The sequence below is a fragment of the Entelurus aequoreus genome, linkage group LG19 (genome assembly GCF_033978785.1).
Source record: "Entelurus aequoreus isolate RoL-2023_Sb linkage group LG19, RoL_Eaeq_v1.1, whole genome shotgun sequence".
In the NCBI taxonomy this organism is placed as follows: domain Eukaryota; kingdom Metazoa; phylum Chordata; class Actinopteri; order Syngnathiformes; family Syngnathidae; genus Entelurus; species Entelurus aequoreus.
Window position 1 is genome coordinate 4,402,457 of NC_084749.1, and position 26,436 is coordinate 4,428,892.

The window sequence follows — 26,436 nt, forward strand, 5'->3', positions numbered from 1 at the left end:
TGTCTCCTCTGCTGCTGTTTGTGTGTCTGCTCTAATCCTCTCACTCTCACTCGACCCTTCATTGACCTCCATCACTTTGCTTCCTCTGTGATTTCCTTTCCCTGCCCTTTTATTGTGTGATATTAAACCACATTTCCTCTTCCTGTGTTTACTGATGATTTCATTTCCTTCATTCCTTCAACTTCTTCATGTGTGTAATCTCTTCACCCTCCCTTCCTGTTTCCCTCCCACTCTTCTATTTCTTTCTTCACACTTCTTCTCCACCATTGCCGTCTCCTTCCTAATCATCTCTCCCCTCCATTTCCTCCTCCCCGACCCCCCGTCTCCTTGTCCTGTGGTCACAGCAGCAGCAGCTCCAGCACCTGTCCCACCACGCCCCGGGCATCCCCCTCACGCCACACCCGTCTGGCTTGTCTCTGGGCGCGGGCGGCTCTGGCCTTCTGGCGCTAACGGGTGCGTTGGGGATGACGGCGCACCTGGCCTCCAAAGACGAGCGAAACCACCTGGACCCTGAACATCTCAGAGGTAGCAAACAACATCTTCTTTATTAGCCACCATCACAACTGCCAGAACACAACTACTGTAAGACAAAGTAAACATCAATATACTTTAGGAACACATAACACCATACGTCATTACTCCAACAGTTCTAGGGTTGTCCAGGAACTAATACATGGTACCGGTACCAAAATGTATTTTCATACTTTTCTAAATAAAGGGGACCACAAAAATGGCATTATTGGCTTTATTTTAACAAAAAAATCTTACAATACATTAAACTAGAGATGTCCAATAATGGCTTTTTTGCCGATATTCCGATATTGTCCAACTCTTAATTACCGATTCCGATATCAAGCGATACCAATATATACAGTCGTGGAATGAACACATTATTCTGCCTAATTTTGTTGTGATGCCCCGCTGGATGCATTAAACAATGTAACAAAGTTTTCCAAAATAAATCAACTTAAGTTATATTGTAGCATCCCGGAAGAGTTAGTGCTGCAAGGGGTTCTGGGTATTTGTTGTGTTGTGTTTATGTTGTGTTACGGTGCGGATGTTCTCCCGAAATGTGTTTTGTCATTCTTGTTTGGTGTGGGTTCACAGTGTGGCGCATATTTGTAACAGTGTTAAAGTTGTTTATACGGTCACCCTCAGTGTGACCTGTATGGCTGTTGACCAATACTGCCTTGCATTCACTTGTGTGTGTGAAAAGCCGTAGATATTATGTGACTGGGCCGGCACGCAAAGGCAGTGCCTTTAAGGTTTATTGGCGCTCTGTACTTCTCCCTACTTCTGCAACATAGATCACAACAGTCTGGAATAGAGAAGGATCTAGTGTAAAACATGCTTCTGCAACATAGATCACAACAGTCTGGAATAGAGAAGGATCTAGTGTAAAACATGCTTCTGCAACATAGATCACAACAGTCTGGAATAGAGAAGGATCTAGTGTAAAACTTGCTTCTGCAACATAGAGCACAACAGTCTGGAATAGAGAAGGATCTAGTGTAAAACATGCTTCTGCAACATAGATCACAACAGTCTGGAATAGAGAAGGATCTAGTGTAAAACATGCTTCTGCAACATAGATCACAACAGTCTGGAATAGAGAAGGATCTAGTGTAAAACATGCTTCTGCAACATAGATCACAACAGTCTGGAATAGAGAAGGATCTAGTGTAAAACATGCTTCTGCAACATAGATCACAACAGTCTGGAATAGAGAAGGATCTAGTGTAAAACATGCTTCTGCAACATAGATCACAACAGTCTGGAATAGAGAAGGATCTAGTGTAAAACATGCTTCTGCAACATAGATCACAACAGTCTGGAATAGAGAAGGATCTAGTGTAAAACATGCTTCTGCAACATAGATCACAACAGTCTGGAATAGAGAAGGATCTAGTGTAAAGCATGCTTCTGCAACATAGATCACAACAGTCTGGAATAGAGAAGGATCTAGTGTAAAACATGCTTCTGCAACATAGATCACAACAGTCTGGAATAGAGAAGGATCTAGTGTAAAACATGCTTCTGCAACATAGATCACAGCAGTCTGGAATAGAGAAGGATCTAGTGTAAAGCATGCTTCTGCAACATAGATCACAACAGTCTGGAATAGAGAAGGATCTAGTGTAAAACTTGCTTCTGCAACATAGATCACAGCAGTCTGGAATAGAGAAGGATCTAGTGTAAAACTTGCTTCTGCAACATAGATCACAACAGTCTGGAATAGAGAAGGATCTAGTGTAAAACATGCTTCTGCAACATAGATCACAACAGTCTGGAATAGAGAAGGATCTAGTGTAAAACATGCTTCTGCAACATAGATCACAACAGTCTGGAATAGAGAAGGATCTAGTGTAAAACATGCTTCTGCAACATAGATCACAACAGTCTGGAATAGAGAAGGATCTAGTGTAAAACATGCTTCTGCAACATAGATCACAACAGTCTGGAATAGAGAAGGATCTAGTGTAAAACATGCTTCTGCAACACAGATCACAACAGTCTGGAATAGAGAAGGATCTAGTGTAAAACATGCTTCTGCAACATAGATCACAACAGTCTGGAATAGAGAAGGATCTAGTGTAAAACATGCTTCTGCAACATAGATCACAACAGTCTGGAATAGAGAAGGATCTAGTGTAAAACATGCTTCTGCAACACAGATCACAACAGTCTGGAATAGAGAAGGATCTAGTGTAAAACATGCTTCTGCAACACAGATCACAACAGTCTGGAATAGAGAAGGATCTAGTGTAAAACATGCTTCTGCAACATAGATCACAACAGTCTGGAATAGAGAAGGATCTAGTGTAAAACTTGCTTCTGGAAAACACCAAACTGATCAATTGGAAGGATTTAGCAAACGTTAATGATTGGAAACACTAAGTTGGCCCTAGTGTGTGAATGTGAGTGTGAATGTTGTCTGTCTATCTGTGTTGGCCCTGCGATGAGGTGGCGACTTGTCCAGGGTGTACCCCGCCTTCCGCCCGATTGTAGCCGAGATAGGCTCCAGCGCCCCCCGCGACCCCGAAGGGAATAAGCGGTAGAAAATGGATGGATGGAATTCAAAATGATGGAATTGAACTGGAACTGGGAGACATTCTCAATCCCATCCAGAATTCTGGCCTAGCCTGGTGAAGATCTGGATAAATGTGCAGATACACAACATTCAATGGAAGCCTCCTTCATGATCAGCTCACTTTCTGCTCCTGATTTCCACTTTTTATTCTTCTGCAATGACCTGCCAGTCACCTCTGCAGCCTCACAGCCAACACACTCACACTACTAAGACTTTAGCATCATGGGAGGGCTTTGGTGCACAATGTTGTTGTCTTCATCAGCACTGATGTCAACCTCCTTTATCTCTTCTGTCCATCTCTCCTTCCACCTGCACCACCTGCACCACCCTGTCCTGTCCCAGAGGGAGCGCCCAGCAGGGTGAGTACTTTCATGGGACTCTCACCAACACACTCTCACAAATATGCACACCTAAGTTGAAAACCATAGGTAGACCTGCACTACTACACACTGTACACACAACATAGGTAGACCTGCACTACTACACACTGTACACACAACATAGGTAGACCTGCACTACTACACACTGTACACACAACATAGGTAGACCTGCACTACTACACACTGTACACACAACATAGGTAGACCTGCACTACTACACACTGTACACACAACATAGGTAGACCTGCACTACTACACACTGTACACACAACATAGGTAGACCTGCACGATGTCGTTGTGGCTTGTACAGCCCTTTGAGACACTTGTGATTTAGGGCTATATAAATAAACATGGATTGATTGATTGATTGATTGATCTCCTCTGCAGAGTAAGTCCGTGTCGTCCACAGACAGTCAGCCCCCCGAAGAGCGCCAGGGGCCCTCAGGTGGCTACGCCTCCTCGCAGGGAGGAGCTGAGGCCAAGAGACGACGCTGTGACGACAAAGAGGCCCTCCCACCGCACTCTTACGTACGTGCCTTTGTCTCCCTAAATGCATCATGCATATATGTAAGTAACTGTGCCGTGTGCATCATTCATATATGTAAGTAACTGTGCCGTGTGCATCATGCATATATGTAAGTAACTGTGCCGTGTGCATCATTCATATATGTAAGTAACTGTGCCGTGTGCATCATTCATATATGTATGTAACTGTGCCGTGTGCATAATTCATATATGTAAGTAACTGTGCCGTGTGCATAATTCATATATGTAAGTAACTGTGCCGTGTGCATCATGCATATATGTAAGTAACTGTGCCGTGTGCATCATGCATATATGTAAGTAACTGTGCCATGTGCATCATTCATATATGTAAGTAACTGTGCCGTGTGCATCATGCATATATGTAAGTAACTGTGCCGTGTGCATCATGCATATATGTAAGTAACTGTGCCGTGTGCATCATTCATATATGTAAGTAACTGTGCCGTGTGCATCATGCATATATGTAAGTAACTGTGCCGTGTGCATCATGCATATATGTAAGTAACTGTGCCGTGTGCATCATGCATATGTAAGTAACTGTGCCGTGTGCATCATGCATATATGTAAGTAACTGTGCCGTGTGCATCATTCATATATGTAAGTAACTGTGCCGTGTGCATCATGCATATATGTAAGTAACTGTGCCGTGTGCATCATGCATATATGTAAGTAACTGTGCCGTGTGCATCATGCATATGTAAGTAACTGTGCCGTGTGCATCATGCATATATGTAAGTAACTGTGCCGTGTGCATCATTCATATATGTAAGTAACTGTGCCGTGTGCATCATGCATATATGTAAGTAACTGTGCCGTGTGCATCATTCATATATGTAAGTAACTGTGCCGTGTGCATCATGCATATATGTAAGTAACTGTGCCGTGTGCATCATGCATATATGTAAGTAACTGTGCCGTGTGCATCATGCATATATGTAAGTAACTGTGCCGTGTGCATCATGCATATATGTAAGTAACTGTGCCGTGTACATCATGCATATATGTAAGTAACTGTACCGTGTGCATCATTCATATATGTAAGTAACTGTGCCGTGTGCATCATTCATATATGTAAGTAACTGTACCGTGTGCATCATGCATATATGTAAGTAACTGTGCCGTGTGCATCATTCATATATGTAAGTAACTGTACCGTGTGCATCATGCATATATGTAAGTAACTGTACCGTGTGCATCATTCATATATGTAAGTAACTGTGCCGTGTGCATCATTCATATATGTAAGTAACTGTACCGTGTGTGTCAAAGAGAAAACACACAACTTCTGCCAAGTTCAAGCCTCCAAAAATGTCAAAGTGTAATATTTAATGTGGAGCAATTAGACATTTGAAAAAGTCAATAATTTATAACAACTTGGATTTTGATTCATTTTTAATTTTTTGAGCAACGACAAAAGAAAAAGAAACAAAAACATCCTGCAAGGCAACTTTGAGTTATTAGATAACGTTGCAACTTTTTGTCCTCACATTTCACCCGTTTACTCTTTTATTGCACTTTTTATGTATTTTTTATCAATCAATCAATCAATGTTTATTTATATAGCCCTAAATCACAAGTGTCTCAAAGGGCTGTACAAGCCACAACGACATCCTCGGTACAGAGCCCACATACGGGCAAGGAAAAACTCACCCCAGTGGGACGTCGGTGAATGACTATGAGAAACCTTGGAGAGGACCGCATATGTGGGTAACCCCCCCCCTCTAGGGGAGACCGAAAGCAACGGATGTCGAGTGGGTCTGACATAACATTGTGAAAGTCCAGTCCACAGTGGATCCAACACATCAGCGGGAGTCCAGTCCACAGCGGGGCCAACAGGAAACCATCCCGAGCGGAGACGGGTCAGCAGCGCAGAGATGTCCCCAACCGATGCACAGGCTAGTGGTCCACCCGGGGTCCCGGCTCTGGACAGCCAGCACTTCATCCATGGCCACCGGACCTATGCAACTCCCCCTCGCAAGGGACAGGGGAGAAGAGGAGAGAAGAAAAGAAACGGCAGATCAACTGGTCTAAAAAAGGGGGGGTCTATTTAAAGGCTAGATTATACAAATGAGTTTTAAGATGGGACTTAAATGCTTCTACTGAGGTAGCATCTCTAACTGTTACCGGGAGGGCATTCCAGAGTACTGGAGCCCGAATAGAAAACGCTCTATAGCCCGCAGACTTTTTTTTGGCTCTGGGAATCACTAATAAGCCGGAGTTCTTTGAACGCAGATTTCTTGTCGGGACATATGGTACAATACAATCGGCGAGATAGGCTGGAGCTAAACCGTGTAATATTTTATACGTAAGTAGTAAAACCTTAAAGTCGCATCTTAAGTGCACAGGAAGCCAGTGCAGGTGAGCCAGTATAGGTATATATATATATATATATATAAAGGTATATACAGTATAGGCGTAATATGATCAAACTTTCTTGTTTTTGTCAAAAGCCTTGCAGCCGCATTTTGTACCAACTGTAATCTTTTAATGCTAGACATAGGGAGGCCCGAAAATAATACGTTACAGTAATCGAGACGAGACGTAACGAACGCATGAATAATGATCTCAGCGTCGCTAGTGGACAAGATGGAACGAATTTTAGCGATATTACGGAGATGAAAGAAGGCCGTTTTAGTAACACTCTTAATGTGTGACTCAAACGAGAGAGTTGGGTGGAAGATAATACCCAGATTCTTTACCGAGTCTCCTTGTTTAATTGTTTGGTTGTCAAATGTTAAGGTGGTATTATTAAATAGATGTTGGTGTCTAGCAGGACCGATAATCAGCATTTCCGTTTTCTTAGCGTTGAGTTGCAAAAAGTTAGCGGACATCCATTGTTTAATTTCATTAAGACACGCCTCCAGCTGACTACAGTCCGGCGTGTTGGTCAGCTTTAGGGGCATGTAGAGTTGAGTGTCATCAGCATAACAGTGAAAGCTAACACCGTACTTGCGTATAATGTCACCTAGCGGCAGCATGTAAATACTAAAGAGTGCAGGGCCAAGAACTGAACCCTGGGGAACTCCGCACGTTACCTTGACATAGTCCGAGGTCACATTGTTATGGGAGACGCACTGCATCCTGTCAGTAAGATAAGAGTTAAACCAAGACAAGGCTAAGTCTGACATACCAATACGTGTTTTGATACGCTCTAATAAAATATTATGATCGACGGTATCGAAAGCGGCGCTAAGATCAAGAAGCAGCAACATAGATGACGCATCAGAATCCATCGTTAGCAATAGATCATTTGTCATTTTTGCGAGGGCTGTCTCCGTAGAGTGATTTGCCCTGAAACCGGATTGAAAAGGTTCACAGAGATTGTTAGTCACTAAGTGTTCATTTAGCTGCTGTGCAACAGTTTTTTCGAGAATTTTGGAAATAAACGGAAGGTGGGAGACCGGTCGGTAGTTTACCATGAGGTCAGGATCGAGGTTAGGTCTTTTGAGCAGAGGATGAATAACCGCTTTTTTGAATGCTAGGGGAACAGTGCCGGAGGAAAGTGATAAGTTTATAATATTTAACACTGATGGACCTAATAATACAAACAGTTCCTTGATAAGTTTCCCAGGAAGTGGGTCAAGTAAACATGTTGTTTGTTTTATCCCACTTACACGCTGTAATAATTCCTCTAATGTTATTTCATCAAAAATAGAGAGACTATTTTGGAGGGCAGTGTCCGTCGTATATACAGTCGTATTTGTGTTAATAGAGCCCAGTTGTAGCTGGGATGCGTTGTCTTTAATCTCCTTTCTAATGAGTTCAATTTTCTTATTAAAGAAATTCATAAAATCATCTGCCGAGTGGGTGGAGCTACTGGGAGGAGTCCCTTGTTGGGTTAGCGATGCTACTGTACTAAACAGAAATTTAGGATCGTTTTTGTTGAGGCGGATGAGATTTGAGTAGTATTTAGCTTTAGCTAAGGTAAGCATGCGTTTATAAGTTATTAAACTATCACTCCATGCTTGATGGAAAACCTCAAGTTTAGTCGCGCGCCATTTGCGTTCCAGTTTTCTACATGATAATTTCTGAGCTCTAATTTCTTCTGTAAACCATGGGGTGCGCCTTTTAGGGGCCCTTTTTTGCTTTAGCGGTGCTATACTATCAATAATTTCGCGCAAGGCATCGTCAAAGTTGTTAGTGAGTTTATCAATAGAGCCGACATAATTTGGGAATGGTGCTATTACCGAAGGCAGTAGGTCAGCAAGAGTCATCGTTGTGGCAGCATTAATGTTGCGGCCGCTATAGCAGTTATTATTATTATTAGCTTGTTGACAAAGAGTCAAAACTTCAAATTTTATAAGGTAATGATCGGACATTACTTTAGTATATGGAAGTATCATAACTTTGGAGGTGGTGACACCCCTGACAAGCACTAGATCTATTGTATTACCGTTGCGATGCGTGGGTTCATGTATTATTTGTGTAAGACCACAGCTATCAATTATGGTTTGGAGCGCCACGCACTGAGGGTCCGATGGGGTATTCATATGGATATTAAAGTCCCCCATTATGATTATATTGTCGGCGTGCGTCACTAGATCAGCAACGAACTCTGAGAATTCACTGATAAAGTCCGAATAGGGCCCAGGGGGGCGGTAGATAACAGCCAGGTCGAGAGGTAGCGGTGTGACAGACCTCATAGTAAGCACCTCAAACGATTTATATTTATTATTATTATTTTAAATGTTTTAATAGTATTTTTAGAATGTTATAAAAAGTGGCTGTAAATGGCCCCCGGCCCGCACTTTGGACACCACTGGTCGAGAAGTCTGGAGATGTAAAGCCACAGGTGTTGCCAAAGTGAGAGCTTTTCTTCCTGCCACACACGCTTGTGTGCTGGAGAGATGCAGCCTTCAGCCTTTTTCATTTCATCTCTTTTCCCTCCGGTGTATTTGTGTGTGTGTGTGTGTGTGTGTGTGTGTGTGTGTGTGTGTGTGTGTGTGTGTGTGTGTGTGTGTGTGTGTGTGTGTGTGTGTGTGTGTGTGTGTGTGTGTGTGTGTGTGTGTGTGTGTGTGTGTGTGTGTGTGTGTGTGTGTGTGTGTGTGTGTGTGTGTGTGTGTGTGTGTGTGTGTGTGTGTGTTTTCCAGCCAGACTGTAATCAGCTGCTGATGTCACTCCTCACTCATGGCAATAGCAGTATCATATCAAAGCTCCGTTGCTATGGCGACTAAGTGCCATCATTCTCGCCCCACAAAAAGGGACAGAGACCGGAAAGCAAAAGTGTGCACGTGTGTGCGCGTGTGTGTGCGTGTGTGTGTGTGTGTGTGTGTGTGTGTGTGTGTGTGTGTGTGTGTGTGTGTGTGTGTGTGTGTGTGTGTGTGTGTGTGTGTGTGTGTGTGTGTGTGTGTGTGTGTGTGTGTGTTGAGAGTATTTCTCCCGATGAAGGCTGCACTGCCAGCACAGGGCAGCCAGTCTTCTTGACATCATCCTTGGCTCGTGTCTTCCTGACTAAACTTGCGTGTCAGCACTGCAGGTCTCTAGACCAGGGGTCACCAACGTGGTGCCCGCGGGCAGCAGGTAGCCCGTAAGGACCAGATGAGTAGCCCGCTGGCCTGTTCTAAAAATAGCTCAAATAGCAGCACTTACCAGTGAGCTGCCTCTATTTTTTAAATGTTATTTATTTACTAGCAAGCTGGTCTCGCTTTGCCCGACATTTTTAATTCTAAGAGAGACAAAACTCAAATAGAATTTGAAAATCCAAGAAAATATTTTAAAGACTTGGTCTTCACTTGTTTAAATAAATTCATTAATTTTTTTACTTTGCTTCTTATAACTTTCAGAAAGACAATTTTAGAGAAAAAATACAACCCTAAAAATGATTTTAGGATTTTTAAACACATATACCTTTTTACCTTTTAAATTCCTTCCTCTTCTTTCCTGACAATTTAAATCAATGTTCAAGTAAATTTATTTTTTTTATTGTAAAGAATAATAAATACATTTTAATTTAATTCTTCATTTTAGCTTCTGTTTTTTCGACGAAGAATATTTGTGAAATATTTCTTCAAACTTATGATTAAAATTCAAAAAAATTATTCTGGCAAATCTACAAAATCTGTACAATCAAATTTAAATCTTATTTCAAAGTCTTTTGAATTTTTTTTTTAATTTTTGTTCTGGAAAATCTAGAAGAAATAATGATTGTCTTTGTTAGAAATATAGCTTGGTCCAATTTGTTATATATTCTAACAAAGTGTAGATTGGATTTTAACCTATTTAAAACATGTCATCAAAATTCTAAAATTAATCTTAATCAGGAAAAATTACTAATGATGTTCCATAAATTATTTTTTAAATTTTTTCAAAAAGATTCGAATTAGCTAGTTTTTCTCTTCTTTTTTTCAGTTGAGTTTTGAATTTTAAAGAGTCGAAATTGAAGATAAACTATGTTTCAAAATTTAATTGTCATTTTTTTCGTGTTTTCTCCTCTTTTAAACCGTTCAATTAAGTGTAAATATCATTAATTATTAATAATAACATAGAGTTAAAGGTAAATTGAGCAAATTGGCTATTTCTGGCAATTTATTGAAATGTGTATCAAACTGGTAGCCCTTCGCATTAATCACTACCCAAGAAGTAGCTCTTGCTTTCAAAAAGGTTGCTGACCCCTGTTCTAGTGTGTGTCGGTGTGGACGCTGCAATGAAAAGTATCATTTGGACTTCTGAAAAGATGGCCTTTTTTCCTTTCTTTACAGGACAGCGATGGAGATAAAAGTGAGGACAATCTGGTGGTGGACGTATCCAATGAGGTACAGCGTGCAAACACACATCTGGCAACCTATACACATTTCACTAGAGATGTCCGATAATATCGGCCTACCGATATTATCGGCCGATATATGCGTTAAAATGTAATATTGGAAATTATCGGTATCAATTTTTTTATTATCGGTATCGTTTTTTTTTTTGTTTTTTTTTGTTTTTTTTTAATTAAATCCACATAGAAAACACAAGATACACTTACAATCAGTGCACCAAGCCAAAAAACCTCCCTCCCCCATTCACACTCATTCACACAAAAGGTTTGTTTCTTTCTGTTATTAATATTCTGCTTCCTACATTATACATCAATATATATCAATACAGTCTGCAAGGGATACAGTCCGTAAGCACACATGATTGTGCGTGCTGCTGCTCCACTAATAGTACTAACCTTTAACACTTCATTTTACTCATTTTCATTCATTACTAGTTTCTATGTAACTGTTTTTATATTGTTGTACTTTCTTTTTTATTCAAGAAAATGTTTTTAATTTAGTTATCTTATTATTTTTTTATTTTTTTAAAGTACCTTATCTTCACCATACATGGTTGTCCAAATTAGGCATAATAATGTGTTAATTCCACGACTGTATATATCGGTTGATATCGGTATCGGTTGATATTGGTATCTGTAATTAAAGAGTTGGACAATATCGGAATATTGGATATCGGCAAAAAGCCATTATCGGACATACCTACATTTCACCACAATTATTCATTTGAAATATCAGATTGTAGTACATGAGTCATTACACCCAATCCATGCCATTTGGGTCCCCTGGAAATCAAATGCGCGATAAAATAGATTTTTTTTATTTGATTGATTGAGACTTGTATTATTGAGACTTGTATTAGTAGATTGCACAGTACATATTTATTAGTATATTGCACAGTACAGTACATATTTATTAGTAGATTGCACAGTACAGTACATATTCCGTACAATTGACCACTAGATGGTAACACCCCAATAAGTTTTTCAACTTGTTTAAGTCGGGGTCCACGTTAATCAATTCATGGTAATGTCTAAATTAGGAAGCGGGGACAGAAAATAAATACTGTTTGTGTGTTTAAAGTTAAAATATTGTTTTAAATTCTATTTATTAAATATGCGATCAGGAAACTTTGCTTCATAAAAATACTTCACAATCATGAATAGTGCTGCTAGGATCCTGACGAGAGTGTGGAAATACCACCACATCACACCAGTTCAACCACGCCCCCTGCCCCATCCCAACCACGCCCCCCGCCCCAACCACGCCCCCTGCCCCATCCCAACCACGCCCCCCGCCCCCAACCACGCCCCCTGCCCCATCCTGACCACGCCTCTTCTCTGATAGAAGCTCTGGCTGGCTCTTGGTGTGTAACATGTTTAGCTTAGTCCTCCAGTGATTATGTTACATGATGATATTTAGGATGCTGAAAAATGCAGTTAATTTGCCATAATGGAAGTGATGTTTGTCATCTTAAAGGCCTACTGAAATGAATTTTTTTTATTTAAACGGGAATAGCAGATCCATTCTATGTGTCATACTTGATCATTTCGCGATATTGCCATATTTTTGCTGAAAGGATTTAGTAGAGAAAATCGACGATAAAGTTCGCAACTTTTGCTCGCTGATAAAAAAAAGCCTTGCCTGTAGCGGAAGTAGCGTGACGTCACAGGAGCTAGTATTCCTCACAATTCCCCGTTGTTTACAATGGAGCGAGAGAGATTCGGACCGAGAAAGTGACAATTACCCCATTAATTTGAGCGAGGATGAAAGATTCGTAGATGAGGAACGTTACAGTGAAGGACTTGAGAGGCAGTGATGGACGTATCTTTTTTCACTCTGACCGTAACTTAGGTACAAGCTGGCTCATTGGATTCCACACTCTCTCCTTTTTATATTGTGGATCACGGATTTGTATTTTAAACCACCTGGGATACTATATCCTCTTGAAAATGAGAGTCGAGCACGCGAAATGGACATTTAAAGTGACTTTTATCTCCACGACAATACATCGGTGACACACTTAGCTACTGAGCTAACGTGATAGCATCGTTCTCAAATGAAGATAGACACAAAATAAATAAACCCCTGACTGGAAGGATAGACAGAAGATCAACAATACTATTAAACCATGTACATGTAACTACACGGTTAAAAATTCTCAGCCTGGTAAGGCTTAACTATGCTGTTGCTAACGACGCTAAGGCTAATTTAGCAACTTAGCAGCCGGACCTCACAGAACTATGATAAAACATTAGCGCTCCACCTACGCCAGCCAGCCCTCATCTTCCCATCAACAGCCGTGCTCACCTGCGTTCCAGCGATCGACGGCGCGACGAAGGACTTCACCCGTGGGTTTGGCGGCAAGCATCGGCTAGGCGTAGTAAGTAGTCCTTGTTGTGTTGCTGTAAGTATTGTACTTACCCGCTAATACACCAATCCCACCTACAACGTTCTTCTTTGCAGCCTCCATTGTTCATTAAACAAATTGCAAAAGATTCACCAACACAGATGTCCAGAATACTGTGGAATTTTGTCGAAGAAAACAGAGCTCTGTGTATTGTGTCCAATAGGGCCCAAACACTTCCGTGCATTTTATGACGTCACGTGCATAAATCACATCCAAAGGAGTTTTTCAACCGGAAGTGTGGCAGGAAATGTAAAATGTCACTTTCTAAGTTAACCCGGCCGTATTGGCATGTGTTGCAATGTTAAGATTTCATCATTGATATATAAACTATCAGACTGCGTGGTCGCTAGTAGTGGCTTTCAGTAGGCCTTGAAGGTAGCAGTTCACATAATTAGCTGCTCGCCGCTAGTCAGCCGGGGGACTAAAAATAAATACATCGGCGTTGGTGATCGGCAGTGAAAAAGATGAACCTCCAACTGTGTAATCATCCGTCACGTGCACGGAACTCCTAATGTTTCTGTTTTTTCACAGTGTTAATCATATTTGTAAATACTCACAAACTGTGTGTTAACACACCTGTACTCATAGTTGTGCAAGTGTGAAGGGTCCATGTGCTGAGTCAGCAGGTATTTGGAGGATTTAGCTTCCTGCCATGAGTTGCACTGCACTTGCTTTCTGAAACATGTCACGTTTCACAAATACTGTTTTTTCACACTTTTTCTCGCTTTTTTAGTACTCTCCTTTGAATATTATTTACAGTATATTAATAATAATAATAAATTGTATTTGGTATAACGCTTTTCAGTGTACTCAAAGACGCTTTACAGGATAAAAATTGAAATATAAAACAGTTCAAAGTAATAATACATATATACAGTATTTGTAGAATTAAAAAAATAGAATAAAACACTTGACTTTTTATCAAGCGGCCCTCGGTGGAAAAAGTTAAACAATCATAATATTCCTATTTTATTCTTACATGGGGAAAAAAACAATAATAAAAATATTAGAAAAAAGAGCAAAACAATTTTTTAAACTAATAATACTAATATATTTAGTCACCTAAAACACAAAGTTTTGCACATATTTTTTACCATTTTTTGAAAATAAAATACTTTCCATTGGTGGAAAAAGTTTAGACAGCCTTGAACTAAAATAATACAATTTTTAAAAATATTAATTTAAAAAAAATGTAGAAAAATACACATAAACTATATAAATTACAATGACCATTATTATTATCATCGGCTTTGTCCAGTAACTATTTTAAATACATCATGCAGTGTGCAAAATGCAATGTGAGTTTATCGAAAACTGACATTTGAATTTTGCACAATAAGGCAGGCGGTTACAGCCGTGTGTGAAAGCAGGGAGGTGTGTGTGTGTGTGTGTGTGTGTGTGTGTGTGTGTGCGTGTGTGTGTGCATGTGTGCGTGTGTGTGTGTGTGTGTGTGCGTGTGTGTGTGTGTGTGTGTGTGCGTGCGTGCGTGCGTGTGTGTGTGTGTGCGTGCGTGTGTGAAAGCAGGGAGGTGTGTGTGTGTGCGTGTGCTTGCGCGTGTGCATGTGTGCGTGCGTGTGCGTGCGTGTGCGTGTGTGTGCGTGTGTGTGCGCGTGTGTGCGTGTGTGTGTGTGTGTGTTGAAATGTCAGTGCTGATCAGTGCGACCCAGCGAGAAGTGCTAAGTCAGGCATTAGCTGTTGTTGAGGATGTTTTTGGCTGAAGTGACAACATGATGGAGACACTCCCACAATACCTGCAGAGTCCTTCACGTCACAAAAGATGCTGAGCCAGCAAATATCACTTTGTGCTCCATATATTGTGATGACGATCACGTTATATTAACTAGTGTTTGTGTATTCTCTTGTAATCCAGGAGCCAAACTCTCCGGCAGGAAGCCCGCCTCATGGAAACGGTTTGGACCGCACTCCTGCCTTAAGGAAGGAGGCCCCGGGCTCTTCAGGCCCAGCAGAGGCACCCTCCACCCCAAACCCCTGTAGCCCCGCCCCAGGGAAGGCCAAAGATCCCACACAGGCAAGATCAAAACATCTTTGCCTTCTTGCTAATTAAAAAATACAATATGTATAATCAGATATATTAAAGGCCTACTGAAAGCCACTACTAGCGACCACGCAGTCTGATAGTTTATATATCAATGATGACATCTTAACATTGCAACACATGCCAATACGGCCGGGTTAACTTATAAAGTGACATTTTAAAATTCCTTCCACACTTCCGGTTGAAAAACTCCTTTGGATATGATTTATGCGCGTGACGTCACAAAAGCAATGGAAGTGGTTGGACCACATCGGACCCGATACAGAAACCTCTTGTTTTCTTCGACAAAATTCCACAGTATTCTGGACATCTGTGTTGGTGAATCTTTTGCAATTTGTTTAATGAACAATGGAGGCTGCAAAGAAGAACGTTGTAGGTGGGATGGATCGGTGTCTTAGCGGCTAAGTACAATACTGTAATATCTGTGATATTTGCATTAGTGTACTGTGTCTTTAAGGGTTTGGGGAACGCGCATGCGCGAGTGAGTTGGCGGAGAACTTGAGTGTGTGTGAGCGTGACTTTTGGCTAACAGCAGCTCGTGTATGTGTGTGCGTTACTTTTTGAACTACAACCAGTAGTTGAGCAATTTGTTTAATGGACAATGGAGACTGCAAATAAGAAAGTTGTAGGTGCGATCGGTGGAGCGGCGGACTACAGCAACACCAACACCAGGAGGTTGTGTTGTGTTTTGAGCAGGATAACAGACGCACTACGGTGAGTACAGCTTTGGCTTCTAAACATTTGATCGCTTGCCCGTACGTGCGTGTCGATATGTGCATGTGACGTACGTAACTTTGGGGAAATATATGTTTCTTGCCGACTCTGATGGCGGCCGGGGTGTCGTCAAAAGCGTACAACGCCCGCCGCCGCATCTAAGTTAGCTACGCAGCTAGGTTAGCTTCTGTTTTTTTTGCTTCGCCAAGCGGAATATTATTAATCGTGTATTTACATGTTCATGGTTTAATAGTATTATTGATCTTCTGTCTATCCATCCAGTCAGGGTTTTTTTTTATTTAGTTTCTATCTGCATTTTAAACTGACGCTATCACGTTGGCTACGCAGCTAGGTTAGCTTCTGTTTTCTTAGCTTCGCCAAGCGGAATATTATTAATCGTGTATTTACATGTTCATGGTTTAATAGTATTATTGATCTTCTGTCTATCCATCCAGTCAGGTTTTTTTATTTATTTAGTTTCTATCTGCATTTGAGGCTGCTGCTATCACTTTGGCTACGTAGCGAGGTTAGCTTCTATTTTTTTTAGCTTCGCAAAGCTGAATTATTAATCGTGTATTTACATGTTCATGGTTTAATAGTATTATTGATCTTCTGTCTATCCATCCAGTCAGGGTTTTTTTAAATTTAGTTTCTATCTGCATTTGAGACTGACGCTATCACGTTGGCTACGCAGCTAGGTTAGCTTCTGTTTTCTTAGCTTCGCCAAGCGGAATATTATTAATCGTGTATTTACATGTTCATGGTTTAATAGTATTATTGATCTTCTGTCTATCCATCCAGTCAGGTTTTTTTATTTATTTAGTTTCTATCTGCATTTGAGGCTGCTGCTATCACTTTGGCTACGTAGCTAGGTTAGCTTCTATTTTTTTTAGCTTCGCAAAGCTGAATTATTAATCGTGTATTTACATGTTCAGTCGCTGTGAATGTCCATTTGGCGTTCTCGACTCTCATTTTCAAGAGGATATAGTATCCCAGGTGGTTTAAAATACAAATCCGTGATCCACAATAGAAAAAGGAGAGAGTGTGGAATCCAATGAGCCAGCTTGTACCTAAGTTACGGTCAGAGCGAAAAAAAATACGTCCATCAATGTCCCTCTAGTCCTTCACTGTAACGTTCCTCATCTAAGAATCTTTCATCCTCGCTCAAATTAATGGGGTAATCGTCGCTTTGTCGGTCCGAATCTCTCTCGCTCCATTGTAAACAACGGGGAATTGTGAGGAATACTAGCTCCTGTGACGTCACGCTACTTCCGCTACAGGCAAGGCTTTTTTTTATCAGCGAGCAAAAGTTGCGAACTTTATCGTCGATTTTCTCTACTAAATCCTTTCAGCAAAAATATGGCAATATCGCGAAATGATCAAGTATGACACATAGAATGGATCTGATATTCCCGTTTAAATAAAAAACATTCATTTCAGTAGGCCTTTAGTTCTTTGATTCACACAGTTAGGGAAGTTCTTTTAGCAATGGTAATGCTTTTAGTTTAGATGGAACACACCAGGTAATACTGATTGCCGGGAAAAATATTCAAGTTGCGATTTTCATTTATTATAATTCTGAATCAATTCAAAAAGTAAAATAAATAAAAATGCAACTTTTGAAAATATGTTTTTTTAAAAGGGGTGTAGTTTCCTTAGCTTGACGCTCCTCTACTTTGTCCTGCACCAACAAACTCAACTCCAGACGCTCTTCTTCCTTTTGTGTCCTTTACTTGTCAACTTAATCCTTCAAAAACGTCAAACAATAACCATGTGGGAACAAACAAATGGCAAAATAAAGTGAGTTTGTTACAGTAAGAGAGAGTTAGAAAAAGTAAGAGTAAGGTCAAAAAACTGTGTGGCTGGATTCCACCATTACCCATAATGCATTGTGTCCAAACCAGATCCTTCCGCCATATATGCAATTAAACACTTACATAATCTTCACTGTATTAAAGCAGTATAAAATAGTACGTCATCAAATTATTCAGACAAAGGTAATAATTACAAATAAAGTGTACCTTATAATTATTCTAAGCATTCAATATATACATTTTCCTATTATTTAAATCAAGTAAATAGTCCCATTTTGGCTGAATAAACATAAAGCACCTTCCATGAAATGTAAATGAACTTAAACATCATTTAGGGGAACTGCACTTCTTTCTGAGTGTTGCCTATCCTTCACAATCATCATGAGGGACAAGAACATTTACCGTCATTTCCGGACTATAAGCCGCACCTGACTATAAGCCGCACCTGACTATAAGCCTCACCTGACTATAAGCCGCACCTGACTATAAGCCGCACCTGACTATAAGCCGCACCAGCTAAATTTAGGGGAAAATACAGATTGCTCCATATATAAGCCGCACCCGACTATAAGCCGCAGGGTTTTGATGTGTAATTAGCGTAGTATATAGGGGTTCCTGCTACCATGGAGGGGATTGTCGGGACAGAGATGACTGTTTGGGTCCCATTTATTAACTATAAATCTTTCAATCATTCAATCAAACTTTCACATCTTTGACATGGCGAACAGCATTCGTGCAGAGTACAAATAATACAACGGTGCAAAGTAATACAAAGTGCTCGCCTGTACGTTATCAAAATAAGCAGCCTACCGGTATATGAAAAGTCAGTCTTTAATCATTGTGTCATCGTCTTCCTCCTGCGTACTAAAACCACCGAAATCCTCTTCGTCGTGTCGGAGAAGAACAGGCCGTATATAAGCCGCACCCTTGTATAAGCCGCAGGGACCAGAACGAGGGGAAAAAGTAGCGGCTTATAGTCCGGAAATTACGGTATGTCTTTTTTCCTTTAAAGATGATAAAAAAGGCTGGAAAGATGCGGCTGGAACTAATTCTTCGGCGCATTTAGTCCCGTTTCCATTGCAGCGCACGTCTGACTTCTGGCAACAACTTGTGTTCCTACTTCCAGAAACAAACGTGTGTGTGTGTGTGTGTTGTAGTCATGGCAGACTTGCTAACAAACGACAAACACGACTATTTTTGGACAAATGAAGCATTCACAACCTTATCTTTTTGAAGCTGAATATACAGAGGATGAACTACTGCCTATAGAAGCCAGCACAAGGAAGAGTGAGACGTTGGAGCAGATGGAAGTGGAGAGAGTGAGGTGAAAGTGACTCCAAGCTGCAAAATGTCAAATTTGAAGCCACGCTAATTCGACATAAATGGAGTGCTTACTCAAATAAACCAGTGATAAACGTCCCTGGTCAGCTGCACCAAACACAACTGTCCCTGGAGTGTGTCACTATAATATTGATCATGGAGTGTGTCACTATAATATTGATCATGGAGTGTGTCACTATAATATTGATCATGGAGTGTGTCACTATAATATTGATCATGATACAACACCATGGAGTGTGTCACTATAATATTGATCATGATACAACACCGTGCAACAACAGTACATACACTGTCCAGCTAGCTGTGTACAAACAAAACATGAAATAATATGTAGTGGAAAAGTCCGAGTCTTAAACAGGAACAAAAGAGTTTATTTACCCAATCAGATGGTACACAGTTGGATTGCACAGACAGTATCTCATGAGACGAAAGATGGTACACCCTCAAAGGAATTAGAAAGAATGCACACCAGGCTTGGTCGTCTGTTATTTATAAGCTTCCTGTGGTCTGATTCTATCATAACAACTTAGGTAATAGTCCAATGTTCAAATATCACCCCACCAACAGAACTAGTACTGTCAGGGTGACCTGACCTCTTATGTGTCATGTCCTTCCCAATGCATTCAGTTTGAGAGGTAACCCTAGGGCACTTTTTCTACTACATACTGTAATATGATTGTTCATGTTTGTCACTCAGTACACAACTTGGTTATTATACACCTTACACAACTTGGTTAGTAAACACCTTACACAACTTGGTTAGTAAACAGCTTACACAACTTGGTTAGTAAACAGCTTACACAACTTGGTTAGTAAACCCCTTACACAACTTGGTTAGTAAACAGGTTACACAACTTGGTTAATAAACAGCTTACACAACTTGGTTAATAAACAGCTTACACAACTTGGTTAGTAAACAGCTTACACAACTTGGTTAGTAAACAGGTTACACAACTTGGTTAGTAAACAGCTTACACAACTTGGTTAGTAAACAGGTTACACAACTTGGTTAGTATACAGCTTACACAACTTGGTTAGTATACAGCTTACACAACTTGGTTAGTAAACAGGTTACACAACTTGGTTAGTAAACCCCTTACACAACTTGGTTAGTAAACAGGTTACACAACTTGGTTAGTAAACAGCTTACACAACTTGGTTAGTAAACAGGTTACACAACTTGGTTAGTATACAGCTTACACAACTTGGTTAGTATACAGCTTACACAACTTGGTTAGTAAACAGCTTACACAACTTGGTTAGTAAACAGGTTACACAACTTGGTTAGTAAACAGGTTACACAACTTGGTTAATAAACAGCTTACACAACTTGGTTAGTAAACAGCTTACACAACTTGGTTAGTAAACAGCTTGCACAACTTGGTTAGTAAACAGCTTACACAACTTGGTTAGTAAACAAGTTACACAACTTGGTTAGTATACAGCTTACACAACTTGGTTAGTAAACAGCTTACACAACTTGGTTAGTAAACAGGTTACACAACTTGGTTAGTAAACAGCTTACACAACTTGGTTAATAAACAGCTTACACAACTTGGTTAGTAAACACCTTACACAACTTGGTTAGTATACAGCTTACACAACTTGGTTAGTAAACAGGTTACACAACTTGGTTAGTAAACAGCTTACACAACTTGGTTAGTAAACAGCTTACACAACTTGGTTAATAAACAGCTTACACAACTTGGTTAGTAAACACCTTACACAACTTGGTTAGTATACAGCTTACACAACTTGGTTAGTAAACAGGTTACACAACTTGGTTAGTAAACAGGTTACACAACTTGGTTAGTAAACAGGTTACACAACTTGGTTAGTAAACAGCTTATACAACTTGGTTAGTAAACAGCTTACACAACAAATGAAGTATTGTTGACAGTTTTTGAAAGCATTTTTCAAGTGGTTTAGAGGCAGAAAGTATTCCTCCCATTAGCTGCATTGCTAGCCACCGAGAACGAGACAATTTTTCATGTTAGAAAGAAAAAAAAACAAAAAAGAAAACTTTAGTGGTCTTGTCTCTCATAATGATTGTGAATGATGGGCAAACTTGTGCAGTTCCCCTTTAAACTATCACCATTGTCATACATCCACTATAACAATTACATGAATAAGTAATAATACAAATATTATTTTATGTATATATTTAATTACATTTATATTATGCGTCTTTTTTATATTTTATATAATATTTTTAGTAGCTGTGTTATTAGGAAGTCAGCATTATTATTGTTATGGTGCTAGGACTAATGTCACTTAGTCACTTGACTTCTTCTCTCTCTCTCTCTCTCTCTCCATAAGTTGCCTCCAATATGTCCCGTTTGTCCTCAGATGGATAAGTCCCAGTCGCCATTGTCCAAGTCCAGCACGCCGTCCCCGTCCCAGCGTGAGGTTCTTACCCCGGGAGCTCCTGGAGCACCTGGTCCCAGCACTTCCTGCCTGCGTCTGGTCAGCAAAGCGCCGTCTGCGGCGGACCCGCTTGGTGAGATTTCATGGATTCATGAGTTTATGAGGCAACAGTCTTGAATGTCTTCTTCCCAACCTTTCCCTTTTTTATCAGGCTCTAACTTAGTTACCTAAAATGTACCTTGAAGACATTTTGGATCATTAGTAAGAAAGAATGACTTCAAACATTGATCATCTGATACTTGTTAGTTTGAACTGAAGGAGCTCCCACTTTGTCAACTATCTTACATTGTCAACTATCTTACATTGTCAACTATCTTACATTGTCAACTATCTTACATTGTCAACTATCTTACATTGTCAACTATCTTACATTGTCAACTATCTTACATTGTCAACTATCTTACATTGTCAACTATCTTACATTGTTAACTATCTTACATTGTCAACTATCTTACATTGTCAACTATCTTACATTGTCAACTATCTTACATTGTCAACTATCTTACATTGTCAACTATCTTACATTGTTAACTATCTTACATTGTCAACTATCTTACATTGTTAACTATCTTACATTGTCAACTATCTTACATTGTCAACTATCTTACATTGTCAACTATCTTACATTGTCAACTATCTTACATTGTCAACTATCTTACATTGTCAACTATCTTACATTGTTAACTATCTTACATTGTCAACTATCTTACATTGTCAACTATCTTACATTGTTAACTATCTTACATTGTCAACTATCTTACATTGTCAACTATCTTACATTGTCAACTATCTTACATTGTCAACTATCTTACATTGTCAACTATCTTACATTGTTAACTATCTTACATTGTCAACTATCTTACATTGTCAACTATCTTACATTGTCAACTATCTTACATTGTCAACTATCTTACATTGTCAACTATCTTACATTGTCAACTATCTTACATTGTCAACTATCTTACATTGTCAACTATCTTACATTGTCAACTATCTTACATTGTCAACTATCTTACATTGTCAACTATCTTACATTGTCAACTATCTTACATTGTCAACTATCTTACATTGTCAACTATCTTACATTGTCAACTATCTTACATTGTCAACTATCTTACATTGTCAACTATCTTACATTGTCAACTATCTTACATTGTTAACTATCTTACATTGTCAACTATCTTACATTGTCAACTATCTTACATTGTTAACTATCTTACATTGTCAACTATCTTACATTGTCAACTATCTTACATTGTCAACTATCTTACATTGTCAACTATCTTACATTGTCAACCATCTTACATTGTTAACCATCTTACATTGTCAACTATCTTACATTGTCAACTATCTTACATTGTCAACTATCTTACATTGTCATCTATCTTACATTGTCAACTATCTTACATTGTCAACTATCTTACATTGTCAACTATCTTACATTGTCAACTATCTTACATTGTCAACTATCTTACATTGTTAACTATCTTACATTGTCAACTATCTTACATTGTCAACTATCTTACATTGTCAACTATCTTACATTGTCAACTATCTTACATTGTTAACTATCTTACATTGTCAACTATCTTACATTGTCAACTATCTTACATTGTCAACTTTGCAGACCAAGTTATACTTTTAAAACTGATGTGGAAGTAAATGTCATGAGCTTGTTTTTAAATGATCCTTTTTTCATTTTTAGAATTACGAGCCGTTCGCATGCTAACTCTGGCACGCTAACGTTTTATGCTAGCTGTTCAGCAAATGTTTTATATGTTTACACCAAAAAATAGTGCATTTTAATACTTGGCACCATCTTAGAAATACATTAAGTTGTCCGATGTCATCATGCTAACATTTTATGCTAGCTTTTTGGCAAAATGTGTATGTTTAAACAAAATATCATTGATTTTGATGCTTGGCGCCATCTTGGAAGTATGCTAACGTCTCTTATATTAGCATGTTACTTTAGCATGCTAATGTTGTATGCAAGCATTTTTGCTAATTTTGTATGTTTTCACCTAAAAATAGTGCATTTTAATACTTGGTGCTATCTTAGAAGAATGTTAACTTGTCCTATGTCCTCATGCTAACAATTTATGCTAGCCTTTTTAGCTAAATCTGTGTTTAAACCTAAAAATAATGGATTTTGATGCTTGGCGCCATCTTGAAAGTATGCTAACGTTTCTTATATTAGCATGCTAACATTATGATGCTTACGTTTTATGCAAGCTTTTTTTGCTAATTTTGTATGTTTACACCTAAAAATGGTGCATTTTAATATTTGGCGCCATCTTAGAATTACACTAACTCAGGGGTCACCAACGCGGTGCCCGCGGGCACCAGGTCGCCCGCAAGGACCAGATGAGTCGCCCGCGGGCCTGTTGTTAAAAAAAAAAATAATAATAATAATAATAATTAAAAAAAAAAAAAAAAATTATTATTATTTTTTTTTTTTAAATTAAATCTACATAGAAAAAACACAAGATACACTTTCAATCAGTGCATCAACCCAAACAACCTCCCCCATGCACACTCATCCACACCCACTCACACAAAAGGGGTTATTTCTTTCTGCTACCAATATTCTGGTTCCCACAACATAGACAACACATCTGCAAGGGACACAGTCCCTGAAGCACACATGATTGTATAGGCTGCTGGTCCACTAACATTTTCATTAATTACTATTTTTTATGTAATTATTTTTATATTGTTTTACTTTCTTTTTTATCCAAGAAAATGTTTTTTATTTATTTATCTTATTTTATTTTATTTTTTTAAAAAGGGCCTTATCTTCAACAGACCAGGTTGTCAATGAAATTAGATTTGTTTAAAGGGTTTTTTAAAACCAGGCCCGGTCCAGATAATGTCCAAGTCGGACTCAGCAACACACACCTTCATTCATGTACACAGAAAAAAATTAGGGAACACAACAGATTGCATATAATTTATAAACAAAATTAAATTTTCAAAATAAGCATTTATGTACAGTCCAGATTATGTCCAGGTCACTCAAATGAGGGAACACAACAACAGATATCATATAATCTATAAACATAATTATACTTTCAAAATAAGCCTTTGAGGACTTCTCATCTTTTTTTAATGTTTTTTGGCATCATTATCGTTTTCAACCATGTAATTTTCTAAAGTTAGAAAATACTGAATAAATGTTTTAGAGAAAGTAATACTAAGTGAATATCTGTTTTTGGCCTTAAAAATAAACATTTTACCGAGTACTATAATTAAATTGACTAAATCATGATTGTCAATGAACTCTCCTAAAATAACAGAAACCACATTAAGCTTCATAAACAAACCAATCCTTAAACACATTTTTTCAACTTCCACCCAAAACAAAGACACAATATGACAATACCAAAACAAATGCAGGGTGGATTCAGGCTCCTGACAACAAAATCGGCAATCATCTGACTCTGTCATATTCCATAATTTTAACATTTTCCCTGTGGGTAAGAAGTTATAAATAATTTTAATTTGAAAATAAAGATTTTGCACATCGATAGTGGTTTTATAGATTAGTTTGAATATGGCATCCCATGGCAACGGGCAGTCAAAAAAGTCCTCCCATTTTCCATTTGTGTTGTATGAGGCAGCCTTCAAAGATTTCTTTATTAAATAAAAATTATATATTTTTCTATTTACTTTAGTTCCTTTTTGCCAACTAGAATTTCTTATTAGAGGTTTACAAACTAATAATTTAGTAGTTCCATAATTAATTATTTGTTTCCATCTTTTCCCAATTACTCCAGTTAGTTGATAAAATGAAAAGCTTGAGCAAGCATCACCATACATAGCTCTAAATTCATCATACTTCATAATTTTACCATTCTCATTGATAATATCATTGACAAAAATGATTCCTCTTTCAAACATATTTTTCCAAAGGAAAGGCTTTCCATCTATTACAATATTAGAGTTCATCCATATTAACTGCTGCAAAATATCGTCTCTTTTTTCTGGCACATAAAATTGAAAACACCACTATGAGTGGATTGTTTCCTTTATGAACCCCACCATGTTTCCTAGCAGACTCTCTGGGAGTGGATCACTTGTAAAAAAGGATACAATTTCTTTTGATACAGTACATGTTTTTTGTCCAACAGGACATTTGTGTATTACTCAATGTTTAAATACATCTTTGGAACAATTGATGCTTTTAAAGACAGACACATAGCTTCAAGGTTGAGAAGTTTCAGGCCCCCATATTCATACTCTTTGTACAAAACCTTTCTTTTAATCTTTTCTGGTTTGCCGTTCCAGACAAAATCGAAGACCCTCCGCTCATAAATCTTAAAAAAGTTTTGTGATGGAGCTGGTAATGACAAAAACAAATAAATAAATTGAGGAATAATTAACGAGTTGGCAATAGACATTTTACCATACAAGGTTAGGGATTTCCCTTTCCATAATTGCATAATTTTGTCCAGCTTTCTTAGTCGATTATCATAATTTACTGAGCCTAAATCTTCCAGATTTTCTGGGACAACAACACCAAGTATGTTAACTGGTCCATCTGTCCACAAAACAGGCACTTTGCATTCCATTCGAAAGGACGTTCCCTTTAGATTTCCGATCCTTAACATTTTACATTTATCATAATTAAGCTTAAGGCCAGATTGCTGTGAAAATATGTCCAAAAGATTAAGAAGGTTCCGCAAACAATGAGGAAAAATCTTATCTTTGTGAATCAGCCTTTTCTGACATGAACTTCATCAAGAACAAACACAGAACACGCCTCACTGATGCACATCTGCAAGACTCACTCAGAGTTGCAGTGTCAAGTTACACACCAGAGTACAACACACTAGTTAACAGCATGCAATGCCAGGCTTCCCACTAACTGACAAAGAAACAGATAACAGATTTGGT

The 26,436-nt window shown here is 38.9% G+C and overlaps 1 protein-coding gene across 10 annotated transcripts in view; it reads left to right on the forward strand.

The window, feature by feature from the left end:
- tle2b (TLE family member 2, transcriptional corepressor b) overlaps nucleotides 1-26,436 on the forward strand; it is a 176,469-nt gene that overhangs the window by 130,917 nt on the left and 19,116 nt on the right. For 9 of the 10 annotated variants that reach the window (XM_062027695.1, XM_062027700.1, XM_062027702.1 and 6 more), the window contains 6 exons: nucleotides 345-525; nucleotides 3,434-3,450; nucleotides 3,859-3,999; nucleotides 10,716-10,769; nucleotides 15,056-15,214; nucleotides 21,460-21,610. In XM_062027695.1, the coding sequence (XP_061883679.1) occupies nucleotides 345-525; nucleotides 3,434-3,450; nucleotides 3,859-3,999; nucleotides 10,716-10,769; nucleotides 15,056-15,214; nucleotides 21,460-21,610 (703 nt within the window). The remainder of the gene's footprint in view (nucleotides 1-344; nucleotides 526-3,433; nucleotides 3,451-3,858; nucleotides 4,000-10,715; nucleotides 10,770-15,055; nucleotides 15,215-21,459; nucleotides 21,611-26,436) is intronic. The other variant, XM_062027701.1, reaches the window with a different exon arrangement.